The sequence below is a fragment of the Nesoenas mayeri genome (genome assembly GCF_963082525.1).
Source record: "Nesoenas mayeri genome assembly, chromosome: 5".
Classification (NCBI taxonomy): Eukaryota; Metazoa; Chordata; class Aves; order Columbiformes; family Columbidae; genus Nesoenas; species Nesoenas mayeri.
Genome location: NC_137548.1, coordinates 33,380,235 through 33,402,352, shown reverse-complemented (window position 1 = coordinate 33,402,352; position 22,118 = coordinate 33,380,235). Strand labels below are relative to the sequence as shown.

At 39.6% G+C, this 22,118-nt stretch overlaps 1 protein-coding gene across 8 annotated transcripts in view; it reads left to right on the top strand.

The window, feature by feature from the left end:
* The window catches only part of MEIS2 (Meis homeobox 2), a gene marked incomplete at both ends in the record, with an annotated part of 171,789 nt that overhangs the window by 145,015 nt on the left and 4,656 nt on the right, over positions 1-22,118 (top strand). For all 8 annotated transcript variants that reach the window (XM_080344794.1, XM_080344793.1, XM_080344798.1 and 5 more), the window contains one exon: positions 20,787-20,845. In XM_080344794.1, the coding sequence (XP_080200920.1) occupies positions 20,787-20,845 (59 nt within the window). The remainder of the gene's footprint in view (positions 1-20,786; positions 20,846-22,118) is intronic.

The following is a 22,118-nucleotide window of genomic DNA, read 5'->3' as shown; positions in this document are numbered from 1 at the left end:
GATGCATTGATGTTTACTACTTAGATCTTCCCTCCAGGGTCCAGTAATGACTGGGCCTGCAATTTACGTCCTATATTATAGAAAATTTTGGGAGATACTGGTCTGATGACACTCCTGCTTGTCCCAAAGTAAATGAAGAGAGACTTGTAGATATTCAGAGACTTTACGTAGTGCAAACTCAGGGAAAATCAGCGTTACCATTCCCATGACGGGCCTAGAACTAGGTCCCTGAAAACAGCTGGATCCTGACACTTTGGCTCACTTCCATCTCTTCTTCTTTTGTTGGCCTCTGGCAGGTTGCTTCTTTCACTGGAAGCCAAAGTGGATTGACTTTGCTATTTCCCTCCATGGTGTTCACTTCATCAGACAGCTGATGGGATCTGTTTTCAAATGAGCCACCTGTTATGAAGAATGTAAAGTTTATTTGCTTAATAGGAAATGTATTTAAAAGAAATCCATGAAAATAGGCCTGGATTAAAACTGCACAGAGCTGAGGTGAACCAAAATGTGCAGAAGCTTACATATTTCTTCATCATAAGCAGACAAAAATAGTTGTTTTGCCTGCTGCCACAGTTTCTGAAGTCTGCATCAGTATTCTCTTTTTTAGACCAGGGGTTCTATTAACTCCTGTTCTAACATGGTAGTGAAGATACCACATTTTATTTACTGTGCTGTGTTTTACGTTGTGCTTCCTCAACACAAAATGTGGCTTTGCCTGTGAATGTATTTAAAAAACAACCAAACACTGCAGGTGTCCCACTTTTCTGTGCACACTGTGATAGTACAGTTCCTCTTTACCTCTACATTGTGCCCTCTCAACTTCAGCGGTTGATATTTTTTTAATCCTCTTTCCTTCTCCTTTTCTGAAGGAGACAATAACATAGAGAGTCATGAGGACATAGTAGTTTGTCTGTCTACCACTTTGGTACAGTGTTTATCCTATGGATAAAGAAGTGTTTCATATGCCAAAACATGCAAATTCAGCCCCGAGTTCTAGTCAAGTAAATTACCAGCATTTGTTTTGTGGCTTGTGAGAAGTGAATTGGTGGGTCTTGGAATGCACATCATACAGTCAGAATTAGCTGGTATCCTCTTCGGAAGTCCCTTAAGAGAGACTGCTAACTGAATAGGTCCTGAAATTGAAAACGTCTGTTTTTTTATTTAGAAATCAAATATATGAAATAAAAAGCATAGAATAAGGACAACATTCTTTTTCTAGATTTTCCAAAAGCAGTGAATCCACACTTACAGGAGAAGAAGATAAAGATGGTAAAAAAACAAACAAACAAACAAAAAAAACCCCACCAAAACCTAGACAACAATAATCAATTAAACACTCAAAAATAAAGAAAAAAGAGAGGGAAAAAAAATTCATCCAATTCAAATGGTGAGGTAAAGTGCTCTTTTATGTTCCACTGCACGTCCTGCAGGAACAATAACATTCTTTTGAGAATCAAAACAGAAATCCAGGCATTTTTAGCTCACAGGAAAATATGTGTTTTGATTGAGCATTTATATGAGATTAGAATTCTTAAATATCGGGCTAATTATCCCACATAAAAAAAAAAAAATCTTAGAAAGACTTCTGAAAAGTTAAATGTGAATAACAGTTGCAGAACAAATTGTAAACCAGACTCTAGTAATTGTAGCTAGTGCAATCAGACCCTCAGACATCATCAGAATTTCAATCAGAGGAAGGTAAATCCTGTGCAGTGTAGAGACATGGATATATTAGTATCTAGATATTTTTGTGCCACTCATTGTCAAATTGTCTCAAAAACAATAGAAAATGTATCATGAAAACAAGGAAAATGAGAAGTGAGATGGGGAAGAAATAATTATTAATATCATTAACCAATAGGAAACTGTGTGTCACATAGGCTAGGGGCTTAATTATTAGTTAAACTGTAGGAATAGCACAGAATATGTCTCTGAGACACAGCAAAAGCAGAGTTTCCTGCTTTGCCCTTGCTCATTATGGTGATATGTATTCATCACTGACCACTATCTGCTATAGGTTGCTATCATTTCAGTGCTGGTTGTTTCCCTGGCTTGAAGGAGGTGTGGGTGGGAAAAGAGTCAGTTCCAAACTCCACTCACTCCTACTCTTTCTTTACTTAACTTGCCTCTGAAAGAACAAGTCTTATACCCTCTCATTTACTTTTGTAATCAGAGTCATCACCCACAATTAATTGTTTTACACATGTTAATAAAGAGAATATTTGGCAGATTCAGAAACCAGGTGCAATTCACTTGAACCCAAACCCCTACTTCGATTCATAATCTGTCCTTCCTTTGTGTTGCAAACAAAGAAGAGTAAAATAAGCATCCATCGTTCTCTTTCCAGGTTTACTACAGTGAGTCTGAGTTTCTGTCCCCTAGGATTTTGTGTTGTGTGTTTGCACTACTCAGTTTACAAGCTGCTATTTTAGTAGCTGTTGGGACCTACATTGGTAGATTATCCCCTTCTCTTGATGAAGGATGATGATGATGTATTAGGTCTTTCCTCTTTGTAACTACCATGGTACTACAATGAGCAAGTATTCACTTCACACTTCTCTTCCTGATAATCTATTGGTATAGATCTGTGGTTTCCTTTTAATGTCTGGTTCATTAGATGGTATAAATGTGTGTAGCATTTTTAGCTGTGGTTGAGGAAAGCAGGGAATGTGGAGGTTAAGGTTTATTAAGACTGTCGTGTTCAGGAGTGGAGAGCTATATACTATTTCTGCTCTGAGCCTCTGCACATAACTCCAATTGACACTGGAGTTACACACTTGCCTGAAAGCTGTTTATTGCCCTGTGAGTACTCGCTGTTTCCATGGGTGATCAGGACAGAATTGGTCTGAGTACCAATTATTTTAAACCTCCTTGAAACTTTCCATGAAGCTGGGTTAAAGAAATGATGGCATAGTATTTAGGAATGTAAAACCCAACAGATAATAGCTCTGTCCCTAAAACCACACACACACAGACATTACTTTAAGAATATTCAACAGTGTCATTTATTATGTAGAGGGCACTATACAGTTGCCCTCCCCTGACACTAGCAATACAAGTGCTTCATGAGGGAATAAACCTCTGAAAGCTTGGTTGCAATTTACTTCCTTACTTCCTGCACATAGTAACAATGATAGTTGAAAAGCATTTTAAAATTCATAAATATATAAGTAGCCATTATCTAGTGGAAAACATATGTCTGACTAGAGGACCTGATCCACTACTCAGTTACTCCAGTTTTAAACTAGTGTAACTCCATGGTAATCAATGAGGGTGCTGGTGTGCAACTGAAGTAGCATAAGACAAATAAGATTTTTAGTACATGTAAGGCTCATTTGCTTAAAAAGAAGGCCAGAGTTTTCACTGTGTGTTTATTATGGATACCTTAATCTAAATGCCCAGAAAAGGAGGCACTCAGAATAACTGGGTACTTTTAAAACCTGTATGTATCGTGACTGACAAAAAGCTGAGAATATTTAGTTGCATACTCCTTTTACAGAGGAAAAAAACGATGGCGTATGTTTTTTCTTCCTTTTTGTGGGGTCAAAATTTGTTTTCGAATTTAACTGCTCAGTAAGTTAATAAGACAGTGATTTCAGCTGCAATTTGGTTTAATGGTTAAGACAAAACTTCATAGATTGGCTAATGGTATGATCTTTATATGTTCACAGATGTAAACAGTTTGAGACCAGGAGACTCTTAGAGCTTCAATCTGAGATATTTTCTCTTCAATTTCACCCAAATCCTCTCTGCATTGGGCAGACTTGAGTTTGCCTGAAGTTTCTTTGTTTTTGTTTTTGTCTTTTTTTTTAAAAAAAGGTATCCCATCTTGATTTTTCTATATAGCATTGAGCCCTAAAGTGTTAGTCATTACACTGTGTATCAGTAAAGCAAGTGTGGAAAGCAGAATAAGTAGTTCACAGTGCTAAGTTTGTATAAAAATAACAATCCACCCCACTGCCCCTGCCAGCTCCTGGGTGAACCCAACGCTATAGCCCAGGGGATGAACATAAGAGTAACTCAAGGCTCTGGTAGTATCCGATAGTTGAGCTTTTGTGGAAGGTCCACTGTGGAATTTCAAAGACAATAAGCAAACTTGCACCAAACAAATGAAGTTGCATTCCTATACATTTTAGATGGGAGAGATAAAAACAGATACAGTGCCGTTCAATCTTTTATCAAGGTAACACAACCCCAAAAAGCTTTGATGCTGTCTATTGCAAACCTCATGAGGATCTGAGTAGGAAACAAAATCTGATTAGTTTGTTTGATTCGCCTTTCTAACTATATGCGTTCAGCAAGGGTTTCTCTACAATTCTCTTCCCCTCTCTTTATTGTGCGGTTTGCTTTGTTTGCTTGAGTTTAAAACTGCCATTATGTGAAAGTGTTGCAAGTATAAATAATTCAGAAGATAACTCTGTGGGGATACTAATAACATATCCCTGCTTTTTCTAATAGCAACTCACTACGGTTCTGACAACTAGCATTCCATAGGAACACTTACACAACCTCACTGTATCATGGATATTGTGGATGTTGACAGTAAAATTATTTTGACACCTATTTAATTAAGCATATTTTTCTTCTTTAAAACGCCCCTTTTGTTTATGACTTGTATCACTGCTTTAAATTCTCTAAAAATAACCAAAGGCTTCTTGAGTGGACAGATGGATGGACAGACAGATGCATCCATCTGGCTTTATCTGTCTTAAGTGTTTGGATGTAATACCTTTCCCCAATAAGAAGCAACAATGATACAATTATCTAACAATGCACAATTACTTCTAAGGAAAATCTAATCAGTTAATAGATGTTAATAAAGACAAATGTACAAAGGTAATAAGTGGGTCATACTTGAAGTGTTCTACTGTGTTTACTCTCATTTGAAGGAAAGAAAAAGCTTTTAATGGAGCTTCTCTTATTTTTCCCCATCATTTTATAAGTTGATTTGCCAACACCTCATAGCAAATAGTAATTTTAAGTAGGTCAACATCAAGCTTAGATTGTATCCACTTTGTGGTAATGATAGTGTAGCTGCCCGTTCAGGAGTTGCTAAGTCCAACAGTTACGTCTTGTCTTTTTTATTGTTTTATGTTTTTTGTTTAGTCTCCAGTAAGTGAATGGGCGCTGTCAGGCTGAATGACTGTTTCTTAGAGAAATCAAGCTCTTTATTGTGCTAACCTCATCCTGGGGTTTTTCGGAAAGTCATAGGGCAGGCCGACACTGTTTAAAGCAGTTGTAAGTAAAGGTCTACTTGTTGCTGTGCACACAACAAAAAACAGTGGGGATTAAACAACTCATGAGATGTAGTGGCCACCCTCTCACACAGGTGCATACTATTTCAGGACTTAGATCTTTGGACAATATTATGAGGAAAGATACTGATTATATAATAGATAATCATAAGCTGTTTAAAGCTACTTTTAGTTTTTTAATAAACATTGCAGAGCTTTATCAGAACCATATTCATATCTTCTGTTCCAAAGTGTAGTTACATTGCCGTGATCCTCAGGGCAAATTATTGAAATGCTGAAGGATGCATAGTCCATTCAAATAAAATGGAACTCAAGAACTGGGAGGAAAGTATATTTATCATTTTAAAATACTGTGACAAGCTTCACACTAATGACTAAAAGAGTTAAAATTACTGATGAGATGGAACAAGCCACAGCTGCAGCTACTGCAGAGATTGCTTGGCTAACAAACTATTACAATAAACAGAACATTGTTTAAAGGAAGTTTGCATTTTAGATAGTATCATTTTATACAGATGGATTTATAACCTGGTGAACAAAACTGACTGTGAACCCAGAGCAACATTAGCCTCTCAGACATTTTTAAATAATACAAGTCTCACTCTTCTGTACTGCTCTAGGATTCCTCACACATTTATTCCCACTGCCCAAAATCCACATGCATTTCCTGGTGTTGCTCTTTTTCTCACACCTCCAGTGTCTGCCGCTCTTCCTATTTCCACTTCAACAGTATGTCTCTCTTGCTTCTGCCTTCATCTCTTTGCACCTTGACTACTGTAGTCCCCTTTTCTCAGGACTCTAAGTCCCAGTTCTTCATCCTCCCCCTAATGTGTCAAATGCTGATGCTTCCTTATCACACACACATCAAAATCATCTCCTACTTTAGGCACTTCAGCAGCCTTCCACCATCCTTTTCTGGATCAATTTCAAAATTGTCTTTTTTAAAACAATGTCAAAACCTACTTCACCATAGATGTCTTTATATATATGTATATATTCTTCTCTCTACTCTCTGTCTAATGCTGCCCTCCCCTCAGTTCTGCAATTTCAGTTGAAAAATCCTTCCACTCTACCGTAGCTCTCATCTAAAGAGCCTTTCTGTATCATCAGCTAGCCATATATTTTCTCCTTTGCCTGTACATACCTCTTAATTTCTCTCCATGGAAACTGGTTTGGTACTGAGTTCATGAGGAAGATTAATACTGTATGGCATGCTTAAGCAGTTATTGTAGAACAGTGCTATATTGGAAAACCAGAGCATGATCTAGGTAGCACTTGGGATAAATTTGGCAGAAGGATTAAATGTTTGGGGTTTTTTTTCAGTCCAATGCAAAACATGCCCACAAAATTTTCACTTACAGTTTTTCATCTGTAATTAGTACACCTGAAAATGAAGTGTAGGCATCCATCTTAGCTACACATCTTTGCATCAAGTTCATCCTAGCAATGAGGTACTTGGAACTGTGAATTTTTGTTTCAAATTAGGATATGGAATTTATCATTATAAGGTTTTCATATTTGTTGTTTGGAGACCCTAGTTTCTTGAACCAAAGGAAAACTGGTCCTCTAGATACATTGTATTTTTTTACTATGACCACATTTACCAGGCATCAAAAATTAGGTAGCTAATTGGACCACTCATTTCAGTAGAACTGACTGGTGGTAAAGAGACATACGCAAAATATAGCTGGATTTTTCAACCTGGGCGTCTGTCAAAACCCATTTAGAGTGCTAGATTTTAATTTGGCCACTATATTTGTTTGTATTTATTTCACTGACTCACAGAGCTAATGCATTTCCTGACATGTCTCTGCGAACTCAGGTGAGACACCACAGGCTATGCTGTTTTAGGCTAGAATTTGCTAGAATTAAAGCAGATGTGGCATTACTAGGGTCTGCTGAGCCTCATGTGATTTATAAAGATATAAAGTATATCTTTTATGATTACGATGATGCTAAAAATTTTGTGGATGATAATATAGTCACATTGGAAAGACTGAATATAGCAACTGGAGAAGAATCAAGAAAAGGAAATGGAAACTAACTCTACTAGTTCATCTGAATGCATGTTTGCATTTGTTGATTTTATTATTCTGTTTTATAAGGATACAAGTTTACATGTATAAGAGCACATTTGATTTCTAAAGAAGTTAAATATTACAGGATTTTCACTATCAAATTAAAAATGTATATTGTTCCTAGGAATGTTCATGTCATTGATAATAATTCAAAGTGAAAAATAACTTGCCCTCTTCTAACTACTGATTTATCTTCTTATGTTTTCTTCAGTTTGGACACTGAATTAGAATAAAAACATTATTTTTACTCTGTTTGTAGTTAACTTCTCATCAAATTTATTTTTAAATACTTATGCACACAAGCAAAATGTTGAACTACTTCGCCTGAAGATGCTGCCTGTGAATTTGGGGCATTTTTTTCTCTTTTCACAGGCTGTTTTTATTTTACATAATGTTTCTGTTGACCTTAAATTTGGTGTTTCTTTCAAAACTTGGTTAAAGATGTTCTAAAACTTGGCTTGAACCTCTTATTAAAGTATTATTATAATACTGGCTTATAAACAGTGTAAGCCACAATAAAAGATCTGTGCAGCATATTTTACAAAATATTTCCTCATGAATATATATGTATCTGTTAGATATGTATACCATTTGAGTTGCATATGAGTGCAAACCCTGCAATATTTAGTTTAAGATAGTCACTACCTTTAGCCATCACTGAATTTTCAAGCATTGTCACCTGGCTGCTGCCCAGTCCTGAGATGACTATATTCTTTTGATCCACATATGCTTATTGCCATTGGTGAGCATGCACAAAACTGCTTAGAATTGGATATAAGAAACTTGGGACTGTAACCCTAGCAGTACTGAAAGGTGAGATATTACCCTGTCCATGGTTATTTTACATAAAAAGGATCTCCAGGACAGAGGAGTAGGAACATAAATACATATACAGTGATAAATAGACAGTAACATGTTCCAGATTGATACACAACTTTCAGCACAAAGTTAGCCTTGCTTCAGTGTATCTCCCTAGGGGCCAAATCCAGCCAAAGTTCTTGTCATACGTCAGCCATATCAAACTTTACACGAAAGAGGCAAATGGGATAGAGGGAGTGCTACACTCAATGGCTCATTGGCTAGAAAATTCACTTGTTAAATAGGTTATATATTTGCAGTTTTCTCTTTGTCTTAATTTAAATCAATGTCTTAACTGTTCCAATGAAATGAGTTTCCCAATCAATGTTCCATCTTTTCTTCACTATCGTGCCTTTCTTGTTCTCCTGACTGCCATTTCTGTGGTGTATGCAACAACCAGTCAGTAGAATGAAGTTAAATAAGAATAAGGGCTTGACTGTACAGCATCCTGGTTAGGGCTCCAACTTCAGATGCATGACAATTAAGTGTTGGTTAATTATGACTATAAAATTACTTACTTCAGGTGGAACATCTTCAGAATGAGAACTGAAAGGGCTTTGTTCACTGTACTGAATACCTGGGTGATTCAGATATTCTTTTAGGAAGTGACAGACCTATGTGCAAGTCTTTGTTCCAAATCAAGCAGGATAGGGAGACAAAACTTGATCTTCTTCTTTCCAGATAAATATTCAAATAATTATGGTGTCAGCTATAAAGGAAAGAGATCTTTATCTGTGTTGTTATAAGAAAGAACAGACCTGCCGTAAGATGTCTGTCTCGTTAAAACAACCCATAGGAATCTTGACTGGACCTAAGTGTCTTCCTCTGACTCAGAGATAGAGTGTGGTTATAGCAGAAGGTAACTCACTGTTAGGAAACACATCTACACCGTGGCAGAAATGAGGATGAGATGGAGTGTTAAAAAGTAGAAATCTACATGCCTAAAGAGTTTAGACAGTTTCAGTGTTAAGTGAGGCTTTTTTTTTTTTTTTTTTTTTTCACCACCAAAAAATGTAGTTAGGTATCTAAGTCCACCTTCTGGTAATTTCTGGAACAGCTAACCAGAGACAGGAATCTCCCTGAGAGCAGATCACCTACAATTTAGGTGCTAGTGTCAACATCCCTTTGCTAATATTGCTTTCTAACTCAGAATTTCACTGAACATTAGGATTAGTTTTACAGGGCCTATGATGATTTGGATAATATGACTTGGTAATTTTGAAACCTTTCCTCATACATCTGAGTGCTTTACTAGACCAGGCTGAGTGATCAGCATTGTTGGATATGGCCCTGCAGTTACCAGTTTTGAGGGCTCAAATGCAGGTTTATACACATATTCTTAGATGCCTTCACCCCTACACAGTGCAGGACCAATTAGTGAAATTCTCTTGAAAATTAAGTCTCAACACCGTACCAGTCAGAACAGTCGGAGTTAATATTGAAATCCATCAGCAACCAGTTATTAAAATTATGTAAGATCACACACAGAGTTTCCAAACTGCTCTCATAAAGAAAGATAAATATTAGATAGGTTATAAAGATTGGGTTTCATTTCATAACAGGTATCTCAATTGTATGCAAAATATGGGATAGTGGAACACATTACAGAACAGGCCAGTTTTCATTGAAGAAATATGTGCTCAGTTTCAAGTTTCTTTTTGTGGTATGATTTAATTTTCACATGAGATATTTAAGTGACAGTGATGACACTGAGAGACTTTTCCAGCTACCCATCCTTTAACAGAAGAAAGAAAAATACATTAATAGCCCCCTCTTTAGCTAGAGAAGCCAACAACAACTGAAATGTGTTGCACTTGAGCACAGGCTCCTCCAATATTTTTCTCTGCCCATAATAAGACACCTGAGTACTGAAATCAGGGGAACCCAGCCATTCAAGTGCTTCAGAAAGTGCAGACCTTCCTGGTTTCAGTCCTTAGCTTGTTCAGAAGAATGAAAATTGCAGAGAGAAAAGAAACAGTGTAATATTCACATATATATCCTCAATCATTGCATATCTGGCCATCTACGAGCCCTGCAAAGCACCGGCAAGCTTTATCACTGACTTGCCAGCTGTACGTCGCAATTATCTCTGGTACACCAGCCAGGTAGGCTGGGGAGCAAGAGCTGAGCCCTGGGGGAGATGCAGCCCTGGTCAGAAAGTATGGGAGCCTGGGATAGGGAATGATAGGCTGAGGAAATGGCTCCACTGAAGTTTTTTCATTTTTCCATTCCATGATTCCAAACCAGTTTGGCTTACAGTAACTAAGACACAAGGATACACTGATATACTAACAACCTCTGAAAAATGTTTTTAGAGCACTTTCCCCTGATAGAGAGAACACAAAATGGGATGAGACAGAGTAAAAGCTTCACCAGCATGACACTGGGAAGATCTGTATAATTACCTCTTCATTTTAGCACACTTAAATAATACAGCTGTCCCACAGTTGCACTGCTAATACCTTCAGTCACTGTGGAGCACGTATTCCATGACATGGCAGGCCGCAGTCTCATGGTCTCTGTGGTGTTGACACATCTTTAGCTACTAAGCCATTGGACCCTCTGCTTTGATAAAGACTTGCCAAGGGTATTGGAATAATTAAAAGGGAAAAATGAACATGATTCTGCAGCTACAGAGAGAAAGAGCACAGAATCACAGAATCACATTAACATAGGCAGAATCTCCAGTAACCAGACAGTGCAAAGAGCAGCACACCAGGGATACCACCGTGTAGGTATGACTTACTGAGAGGTGATTAGGTGTATCTGGGTAAGAGCTATAACATGGGAGAGGGAGGGATATATTTATACATAGTGTGTTATTTATGCCCATTACTTCTAATTGCCTAACTAGTTCTCTTTCTTCTCACGTATACTGCAGTATCCACCAACCAGAGAAAGGTGTCTACAGCTAAATATCTGCCAATTATTATGGACTTTTGCTTAATATTCTATTGTTCCACTGACAGCACAGTTTTTAATATATCATTTTATACTATCCTGTACATCATCATTTTTCTGCCTCCCTTAGGGCCCTGGCTGTAATAGTTCTTATTTATTTTCACAAGCTAACATATATGCAAAAGATCTTGTAGTCATGATGTCGCCCCCACCACCCTCACCTCATCTTTGTTTTTGTAATCCTTTTTGTCTGTTTTTAAAGTTACAGCATGAAGAAGTCTGAACACAGCACGTGCATAGACACATACCAAGGTCAAATACACAGCTTGCTGTGTTGTTCCTTCCCCATCCGTAAACACACAGGATACTTCCTCTCCTGCTCATCAGCATTATATTGCAACCTTTTCTTGTGGCCTGTAGATTTGGGGTTTAAGCTGATAAACTTGAAAACAGATCAGAAAGGAAATAAACTCTGACACTCTTCCAATAGGTGAGGCAGGAGTTTAACAGCCCTTGTAGGGACTGATCACCCCACAGAATCTGCTCAGCACCTGCTGAGTCTGAAAGAATGGAACAGAGCATTGACTCTGGGCTGGCATTGCCACGGTCCATTTAGTTGCATCAAATGTTATTTCTTACTAAGTACTTGTTTTGCAAAATGCTTTTTTTGAGGAGAATCTGTAACAATGTAAGCTGGAGGTGGCCATGACTGTGTCGTTGTCTCTGGAATGGCACAGGCATCTTTAGGATGAGTAGTTCTCCAACTTTCAGCAGTGTGTTTCTATAAATATATTTTGGCTGTGGTTTTTTTAAAGTGGGCTCTTAGGATCCAGTTTCCTGCGGTCCACTGGTTGACAGGTAAAAAAATACGTGTTTTTTTTTTCCTTCAGATTTTAATAACAATGAAAAAATGTAAAAGCTTCATGGTCAAGACAGGACAGTGGGTACAAAAAATTGTTATCTTAAGGCAAAATTTACTGTCAGGGAAAATGGAACATTCCTTCTGAACTCACGAACTGGTAGTGCATGTGCAGGTTGGTTGTAGATGGTTGCTACAATAAGGCTTCTTTCATACAGGTGTGTTTATGCCCCAGGCTTGCTGGCCACAGTCCATTCCATTTACAGAAGCTGAATTAAACAATAACTACCGCATTGCAAAAAGGAGAAGGAAAAAAAAAAAAGGTGAGCGTCAAAGGAGATGCCTGAGAGCTTTGTTAGGGCCAAGAAAAACCCTGTTGCAGTTGTCAGAGCTTGTTGATGTTGCAGAGAACGGCACTTTTTTTTTTTTTTCTGCTGGATTTTCTGGTTCTGCCTTAGGAAAGAAAGTAAAATAGAACGGAAGAACAAAGTCCTACTCTATAAATCAGCAGCTGCTCCTTGCCAGATCAAAGGAGTGACATTTTTGCTCCTGGACTACTTGTCCACTTTAGGTGCTTGACAGACAGCTAACAGCTGGCCTGTTACATAGTATAGGAGACTTGGGCTACATCTTCTTCAGAATAGATGACAAGCTAATCAGAGATACCCATAGTACGGGACATGTGAGTGCACCTTGATCTCTTCAAACATACCCAGTACATAATTGCTAAACACCTTTATGCATTTTTGGCAAGTTGCTACTTAGGTAGTTTCCACTGAAAAATAAGAAGGAGAATTAATGCCTTAATCTAATTTGATCAGGGAAGTTAAACAGATGTTAAATTTGTTGACAAATCTCCTTTTTGGTCCAGTTTAGAATTGGCTAAACAAATTAATGTGAAGCAGTTCAAAAGTTGTGTAAAATGCTTCGATCAATATCAATGTGATATTATTATAAAACTACACTTAAAAAAAAATAAATTACCTAAAATGAGGCCACTCAACTCCTGTGTAAAAAGCTAGATAAGCTGATTGTGTTTTCAAGACTACTGGACCCTTATTAGTTTTGAAAATCTTTTCCTATGAGTTTAAGATTGTAAATTAACACATCTTTAAATGCATGAGTTACTTAAGATTTTATAGGAGATATTTTATCTACCTTTAACATGGATGTCTAAGTGCCAGCAAATCAAAGCGCATGCCAGCTTAGCTAAAATTGTATTTAGCATCTCCACAAGACATATGTATACAAACCTGGAATTTTAATGTCAGTAGTAAAAATTTCAAAGTGATTCAGTTTCGAGGTGATTCCCATCTGCAATAAATCAAGTACAGGATGAGGTTATATACTACACCTTACGTCTATTGACTTTGCATTTTATCTGGAAGATATGAATAGCTAAGGAAGTATGTCTGTTTGTCTCCTCCCTTCCTTTCAAGTATCTTTAAAAGATCGTTTTTACAGGGCATGATAAATAATCATTTATGAATAATCTGATGGCACTTGTGAAAGAGTAACAGCCATGGCCGGCGTGTGTTCTGTGGCACTGAAAGGCACTCGTTACCCACTGGAAACCCAGGGGGAATAAGGGATGATACTTTTCCACTTCAGCTGGAGTTTCCTGAGGGCTTGTGAGAAACCCTGTGCCCACCCCACGGCTGAGGAGCGGGAGCCCCTCGCCACCTTCACATCATGAGGCACCCGCACCTGGCTCACAGCAGGGTTCTGCAGTGACCTCACTGCCTAGGACAGGGCAATCCCCACATGTGCACCAAGTAAAACCGGAGCATGGACACAGTGCTGCTGGGCTCTCTGGGCACAGGGGAGGCAGCCATGCCCCAGGCAGCGGCACCCTGGGGCCCGGCCCAGCTGCTGTGCTCTGGCCCCACCTCACAGCGCCCCACTGCACAGCGGAGGCCTCTCCTGGGGCCACCGGGGGCTGAGACTTGGGGCAAGTCCAGTTTTGCAGGAGGGAGCAGCAGCTCTCAGGCTGCTGGCATTGCTGGGTGCCAACCCCAAGTGCAGGCTGGCTTGGGCCTTGGTGCTGGACCCCACGGCCCTGGGCTGGTGGCGAGGCTGATGGACACTGCTGGACATAGACTGACAGGGCCGCCAGGTGGCCATGGGGCCTCCAGGTTTGTGGGAAACACCAGGGAGCCCTGCCCATGACTGGGGCCTCCTCGACATCTGTCTTCATTGCAGAGAAAAGGTCCTGCTCACAAACCCCTGACCCGGAGAAAAGGCAGGGTGGCTCCCTGGGGTTGGTCCTGCCATGCAGGTGCTCCCCATGACAGGCACCGCATCCTTCCTTGGCACAGCCAAACCATTTCCCCATGCTCATAAGAGGTAACCTGGTAACCAAGAGTTACACATTTAATGAGACAGATTTTCTTTGAGGTGAATAGATGCCTGTCTTGCCAATTTTCATTATTTTATCACAAGGCTCAAGTTATTTCATGTTAACTTGAGGTCCCAGCTCCAGGAGGCAATGGTTATGTGAGAAACTTTTCAAGTAAGTTTCTAGATTTTGTGGCTGAGAAGAGCACTTAAAAAATGTGACACAATGACTAAAAAACCCACAAAGCAAATAGTGAGAAGAGCACTGTTTAAATTTCTGATTTTTTACGGCAGTCTCACAGTTACAGGATGGGCAAATTCATGGTTTCCAAAAATTGGCAGCTCCAGAGTGGCATAATGTATTTTTAGGAGCTCCAACATAAACATACAAGATGCGGCAGAGGTCTCTGGGATGGTTAGCGCCTGCCTCGGGCTGCCCCAGGCACCCAGCCCAGCTGCTCTCTCCACCAAATGTGGATGCTGACTTAGGTCTTCTGAATCACACCTTTGACAGAGGTGAGATGTCCAAATTAGCTTCAGAAAGTCAGTTTAAACATCCCATAACCCCCTTCTCTAACAAGGCCATCCAAAACTATGTGAAAGTTTTTGTCAGGACATAAACCTGCTTGTCCCTCCCTCTTCCTCTCAAAACTAATCGTGTAAGTAACTCCATTTCTCAGTATTCATAACTTTGGGAAGACTTGTTCAGATGACTCATTTCCAGGTGACTAACTTAGCTTTTTTAATTTCCTATAAGGAATGCTGCAAATAAGAGTTAGTAACCAGGTGTGGCATAGATTCAATGAAGCATAAACAAGGACTCTCTCAACTATTTTTGTACACACACATACAGAAGGATGCCTAAACCTAGTTCTGTCAGGTTAGAATACAAACTGGAGGGAGAAGTTAAATAAAATAACTAGATTTTACTTGCTCAGATAAAAGTTTGTGTGATAGACTGCTGTAAAGGCATGGGGGTGATAAAAGTGTTTCTGCAAATTAGTCTTTTCTAATGCATTCTTTCAGACTGCTCTGATCTGCTCAAGACTTGCGAAATTACTTTTTCAGCCTGGGAAAGAAGAAGTTTTCTAGGTTACTTATGAAAACTTTTTTTGTGATTTAGATAAAATATTTCATTGGTTATTTTCCCTTCCAAATTAGGGCATTCTTCAGCGACAAGGGATCAATGTAGTATGTACTCCTGAGCTAAATACTGGCATGTTCATAGTCCAAATACTGAAATATCATTTAGGCAAAGTGGTGGCTCCACGTTGTTCCTCAGTTTCTCAGAAGGAGCAAGCTACTCTGCTATGGGGGACTGGTTCAGTTTTACACCAGTTCATCTCACTAGATACTAGATACTAGACATAAAAACAAGTGGCTGGAGTTAAATACCACTCTCTGCTTGAGCTCAGATTAGACCCCAAGCTGGGGCTGAACTGTAGTTTCCCAAGCTTTCATGCACTTCATTCTCCTGCAAAAAAGGACTTTAGGGACTTCGTGTACTTAAAGTGAATTTTCCATGGTAGCCATAAAGCTGGAGATGTTTCTAATTCTGATTATCAATCAGTGCAGCCACTAACAGTTCATTTCAAGAACTAATCTTACACAGATGCAGTTAAGGATTGATCACAGTATCTTGAAATACATGTACAGTGTGTTTAAAAAAGACAATGGAAACAGAAAAAAAAATGGTTTTGGATGTGCCAGATTTGAACAGGCAGACTGAGGGATGTATATTTGCTGTTTATTCTCTTTTGCATTTTGCATAAATATGTCTCTGCAATTTTATCTGAACATTATTTATTATAAAAATAAAATTTAATATGTAAATGTGAGTTTAACGTCATTTGATATGACTTGAGATAAAATATAATAAATATATTAAGAAGATTAATTACAGGACTTCCTATAAAATTCAGAATACATGTTTATTTTGGACAAAGAAAACCAAGGCTCTATTTGAAGAGGTGCAATTGAATGCATATATTTAGATTATATTGTCATGCTAATTAGCAGTGGTAGGAACCAATTAGGACTACGGCTACTAAATCACCAGGCTACACTGCATATTCACTAGTATACCTTTACTGCTCTACTGGGTTTTGCTGGAAGCAGACAAAAATGAAGTGACTTCTTTTGAAAGTCCATATTGTGGTACATTTGGGGCCAAATTTTGTTCATTGTGCTTTCATAAATTGTCCCACGAAAGTTACTGTGTGGAAGTAACTGTGCACTACTTGTGTGAGAAAGACAGACTCTGGCTGTAGGAAATATATGTAGCTGCTTTAGGTAGCAATTAAAGAAAAATACAAGATGCAAACCCCCTTCTTTCAATTCAAATGGCTATTGTTTGAATAAGCGAGGTCAGTAATCTGTCATTTGCGAAACGCAGGAAGTGAGATTTTCATTAAATGTACTATGTCAATGACATGTATTTCTCAACATTACACACCTCATTTATCACTCTGGAACGAGGAGCAGGCACCGTATGAGTGTAGAGTTTGGGAAGGTATCGCCTCACAGCCCTGGAGGCTGGTGACCCCTCTTTATCTGCACAGCAGGTAAGGCACAAACAGTGGCAACGTGAGCTCTCCCTGCCGTCCCCTGCCAGCGCGCCTGGCTGCCGAGCTGGGGAACAAAGGAAAGATAGCATATGGATAGCAGATTGTAGGAGCGCTGAGAGAGGACTGAGGAAATCTATGTTGGGTGTGTGGCTCTGCCAAAGATCTCTTGTATGACTTTGGCCTTGTCACTTAATCTCCTTCTGTCTCTATTCCCCTTCACAAACAGGGAGAAGGCGTCTCTCCTCTCCCCCAGGCTTTGCTGGGAAATCTGTTCAGACCCTGAGTTCTCTTGGACGGTGTGCTTGTGCAGCGTGGGGTGGAGTGAGACTGAGCCTCATGGGGTCCTCTAACTGCTGCTATCATCCAAATAATAGGAATTACTATTAACAGAAGAGTAACAAAGAAAGCCATGTCTTCTTGATAGATTTTACTCATCTTTTCAGGCTGTTCAATCTTTGGCCTCTGGGTGAAGGGCTGTGAATTCTGCTTTTATAGGGTTCCAAATAATGCTGGAAGTAGTGGCATTAGTGTTCTCTTTTCTTCCACCTGTCTCTTAATGCCTTTTGAAGACATTTGTGCCAAAATAACATCACAGTGTTTCTGCAACACATGAACTGAAGTGCTGTGCAAAAGGTTGTATTTTGCTTTACTTTGGCCCTAGAGATGGCTCCCTGAGGGATTAAAAAAAAAGCCAAACAACAACAACAAAAAAAACAACAAACAGCTCAAAAAATGAGAAGGCTAGGGCAGAGCCTATGGTTTCTACATCTCTGTTATGGACTGTGCATATTTATGGGACAGTATAAAGAATAAATAGTAATCCACAAATACTGCATTCTGTGCCCTTGACTACCAATTGTGCTGATGCATTATGTGACTTAGCTACTGCTAAATGAAGCTAGGATCTGATTTATAGCTTCACTTGAACTGTATGTTTGTTTTGCACCTGCGAGTTTGCAAATATAAATAATTTCATCTGTAATTTTTCAGACATACCCACTGGTGGGTATAACTGATGCCATTTACGGACAGGATTTTTCAGAGGAAATGGAATTTCAAAATCATCTCAATGCCTAAAGACTCTCTGCTCCTATATCTTTATAAGTGTATGACAGTGTATCTTCTCTTCCGACAAGTGTTGCTGGTCTAGAGGGCATCATTTGCACCTGCAGTTATGCACAAGTGCGAAAGAAAAATGGAGAAATAATGAAATAAGAAATCAAACCCAAGCACTATTTTTTGCTACTATTTTTACTGGACAAACGCTTTCACTTTTATCACTATTTTTTGTAGGTATACAAAGATTCCGGGACTCACTATTAGGGTTTTAACTTCCATTTCCAAAACAACCGGTGAATTGCGTCTACAGTGAAAGGCTGGCTTTATTCACATCAGCAGCATAAAATAAAGCCAAGTTTTTTTGGGAGTGAATGGCTGAGCAAGACTGGGTTTTCAACGCCTGTCCCAAAAGGCTTACTCTGTGGTGCCTATCCAGGGTATCCCAATCTGTGTGCTCATGGAGGTAAAGCAGTCGTCACCTGAAACCCTTCAGGACTTAGAATTTCCTTAATGCTCTGCGTTGTTGTGCGAGCCCATTGAAAGAACACTTCAGAGGGCACCCATTTCTTGCTAATGTAAACTTTCTGAGGAGTATCCAAAGATATGACCTCTGGGTGAACCTTTAACCTTCCCCTTAATTATTTGTTTGAAGACAGTGTCGAGTTCTCCTGCTGAGAGCCAAGGCCCATAATGCTTCGCAGCCCTGTGCACCGAGCTGTGTGTGCAGGGAAGTGAAGAGGGACATAAATAAGGGGACCACCAGATGTAAATAATAAAAGTGGTTGGGGTTTAAATAAAAAAAAAAAAAAATAAAAAAAAAGAAGAAGAAGAAAAAAAAAGAAGGAAAAAAACCAAGCTATTTGGTTTCCCTGAGGAGTGGCCTGATTGAAGAAAAGGGGTTAGTAAGATGGAAAGTGTGTGTGTGTGGGGGGGGGGGGTGTTTCTGTTGTCTGTGATTTTTTACAGGCCTAAATAAGCATTCATTCCATTCTTTTAAAACCTTGCCATCTGTATACACCATTAGAAGCTCATAGGAGAAGAGAAAACAGTCTTATCAGGCTTTCCTGTTAATCTCTATTGGCCTTAACTTTAGCTGATAAAAGGCGTGCTGGACAGAGGAGGTTCAGGTCAGGCTCCATTTGGTCAGTGTGGTAAGTTACTGGAAAGTATCTCAGCAAATTAAGTACTATCGGAGACCTTTGTCTTTGAGGATGGAAACACACCTCGAAATCACAGTGCTGGGGTAGGAGATGCCTTTGCTGTGCTGCAGTCAGAAGGGAATAAACAAGTACATCGACTGTGTCTGAGTTTTTATTTTAATACCTGAAGTCATGACTAATTCTGAGGCAGGATGACATTTCTGACAACTGAATTATGCTTTTCCTAAAGAATAAAGAATGTCTTTTGGATGTAAACAGAGAGATGCAAAAGAGCCCTTTAGTGTTACTTGTAGCATTTATGCATCTGTCTAATGAAATTTCCACGACTGTGATTACGGAAGATGCAATTGAAGGTGTGCCACTGTCTTTTATTATCTGCAGAGGAATTTAACCGGGGGGCGGGAGGGAGGGAAATGCGACAAAAGGCCTTGTGGAGCTGATGCTATATAAAGGCTCACGATTTGCTAAATGAGCAGATGAACTTAGTTTTCAGTTAACTGAGTGAAAGACTTCGCTAGGCGCTGGATTGGGCCCAATGGCAATTATTAGAGGCTGTTTTGGATGATGGGCATGTTAGTATTTCTGAAGAGGATTAAACACTAGTATTCGACTTCATTAGCACTCCTTAAGGGTCACCAGCCGAAAGCCTGAGCTGTGAAATAGCACACAAAACCTGCGCGAAGGCTCCGAAGTGTTCTCAAACACAAAGAGGGGGGACAAAAACAAGCGTGGCTCATGAGGGATAGAAAATAGCCCTGTTTTGAAAGAAATGCTGTGAACAGGCAAGTTTGAAAATTATTTTAGAGAAATTAATTTGGCTTAGCTTGCGACGATGTGGATTGCTGTGCATTAAACTTAAAAGAAATATGCAAGCACTTATTTTTGGATTACCATCAAAATTAAATCCAGGCTCTGCAGCCAACTAACTGCCTTTACCATCTCTCAAAAGCCTCAGCAACCGCCCGGGATTGAAGGGGGAAAAAAAACCCATAAAGGTTATTTTGGGCCTAATACTAACCACATGTACCTGCGACTGGGGGTTTCTACCGAGTTGAAAGGTGGCCGAGGCCGGGGGCGGTGGGGGGGCCGGGGTGTCCCCGGGCGCGGGGCTCAGAGGCCGCCCCCGGCTGGCACTGACCTCCGTGCGACCCCCGCCGTCCCAGGCGCCAGCGGCCCCAGTTGCAGAAGGGCTGAAGCCTTTCTGGGCCGGCACTTATTGCTGCTGCGCTGGTGATAAAACTTCAGACAGCCTAATTGATGGCTTTGCTGACCTAACGATACCTTGTGAAAGCACGGAGTGGCGAAGCCTGGTCCTCATTTATGGCCAGCTGCAAGAGTAGCTGGATCCCTGCAACGGAGAGGGGGGGAAAAGTCTCCCAGCCTGTGAACTTTAACCAGGTTCTGAGCCACTCGAAGAAGTTAAAGAAACAATTGTCTTTTAACACAAGTTTTTGGTCGCCTTTACTTGTTCAAAGCTTTCTGGCAAACCGAGCTTTAAGCTGGCTAGTAAGATAAGCGTGTTACCAGTTACAGTTTCTGAGCACTTAGAGGAAAATCCTTTAAAGTGAAATTATACTTTGTTAAAAAAATCAAAGCGAAGCAAAATGCATTGCCACACCACACTAAAATCCTGTCAGTTTTAAAGCTGAGGTGTTCTCAAAAAACAGAAGCAAGCTGATGAAAGGACTTCTATTCTTTGTATTCTGTTGCAGGTTTATTAATGCCAGAAGAAGAATAGTACAGCCTATGATTGACCAGTCAAATCGAGCAGGCAAGTTCCAAGTAGTATCTGTATTCAAGTCCCACAGGCGCAAATCCTCATCAAGTTATTCTTCAGGAGTCCCATCACCTGGTAAATAAATGCTCCAACCAGGCATTCTGGGAGATTATTTTTTTTCTTATGTCCCCAGAATTCTGCTGTAGGAAGCAACTTCGCTAATTGGTGCTAATTGGAGATTTCCCACCCTGACTCTACTGAAACTGCTTTTTATTTTCTCTCTGAATTGGTAATTGGGTACAAGTAGTAGTGCCACAAGCAGTTTGTTTGACTGTGAGCTCTTGAATTACTCATTGCTTGTCTGCATCCAATCAGCAGGACAATCTCATTTTCTTGCTACCCACAACTCCTTGGTGTATGCATTGCTTTCACTTCTGGAAGGCGAGCAGTAAAACTCATTGTATCCATTCATTTGCTTTGACTATTCACAATATGCTACTAATGCGACATGGTACCATACTGCCAGAAAATATTAAAAGATTATTACTTTTGTTTAAGAATGCACCAGATATGTTCCCAGTAAAACATATGATTTTTGTAACAATACCTTTCCTACGTTACCATTAAAGCACTCGAATAACGTAACTCTTTACACAACAGTTGGTGCCGTTCTAATCATTCCACTTTGTAATATGCATTTCCTCAGCATACTAGGGAGCTGTGGTTTCCTGCCATGAGGTTATGGGATAAAACTGTTCTCCATGTGGTGATGACTGTTGTCACTAACAAGGGCTTTAACTTGATGGTGATTTCGCCTGCTGCTTCAGTTTAAAGGTTTTTGAAAAGGTTATTAATCCTTTGGGAAACTCTTCCCGTATAGCATTAAATTTCTTTTTCATTAACAGGTGAAAAAGGGGGAAAACACTAACTCAACTAACCATGCAAAACATTAAGCCAAATACAAGAAGTATATGTAAATAGGAAAAGCCATGTCCAGATTTTCCCTACCCATTCTAGAGTAGGTGAGAGTGGTTTTATACGTTTTATTAAGTTCCACCAGAAGTACCCTGTATCACAGATGCCAGATTCACAACTTCATATAATTAGAGAGGAACAGAATAGGTCCTTACTTCATTAAAACAAAACACGGGCAAAGGGCTTCCACTGTTTTGCATTAAAGGTAAGTAAAGAAACAGATCATAAGCAAGTGAGCTGACTTGACAAACTTGTTTATTGGGCCCCCCTATAGCATTTTTATTCTATAGTCCTGGTAACATAATCAGCTCATAAAAAGCACAACCTGAGTTTAAAGTGACAGCCAAGATAC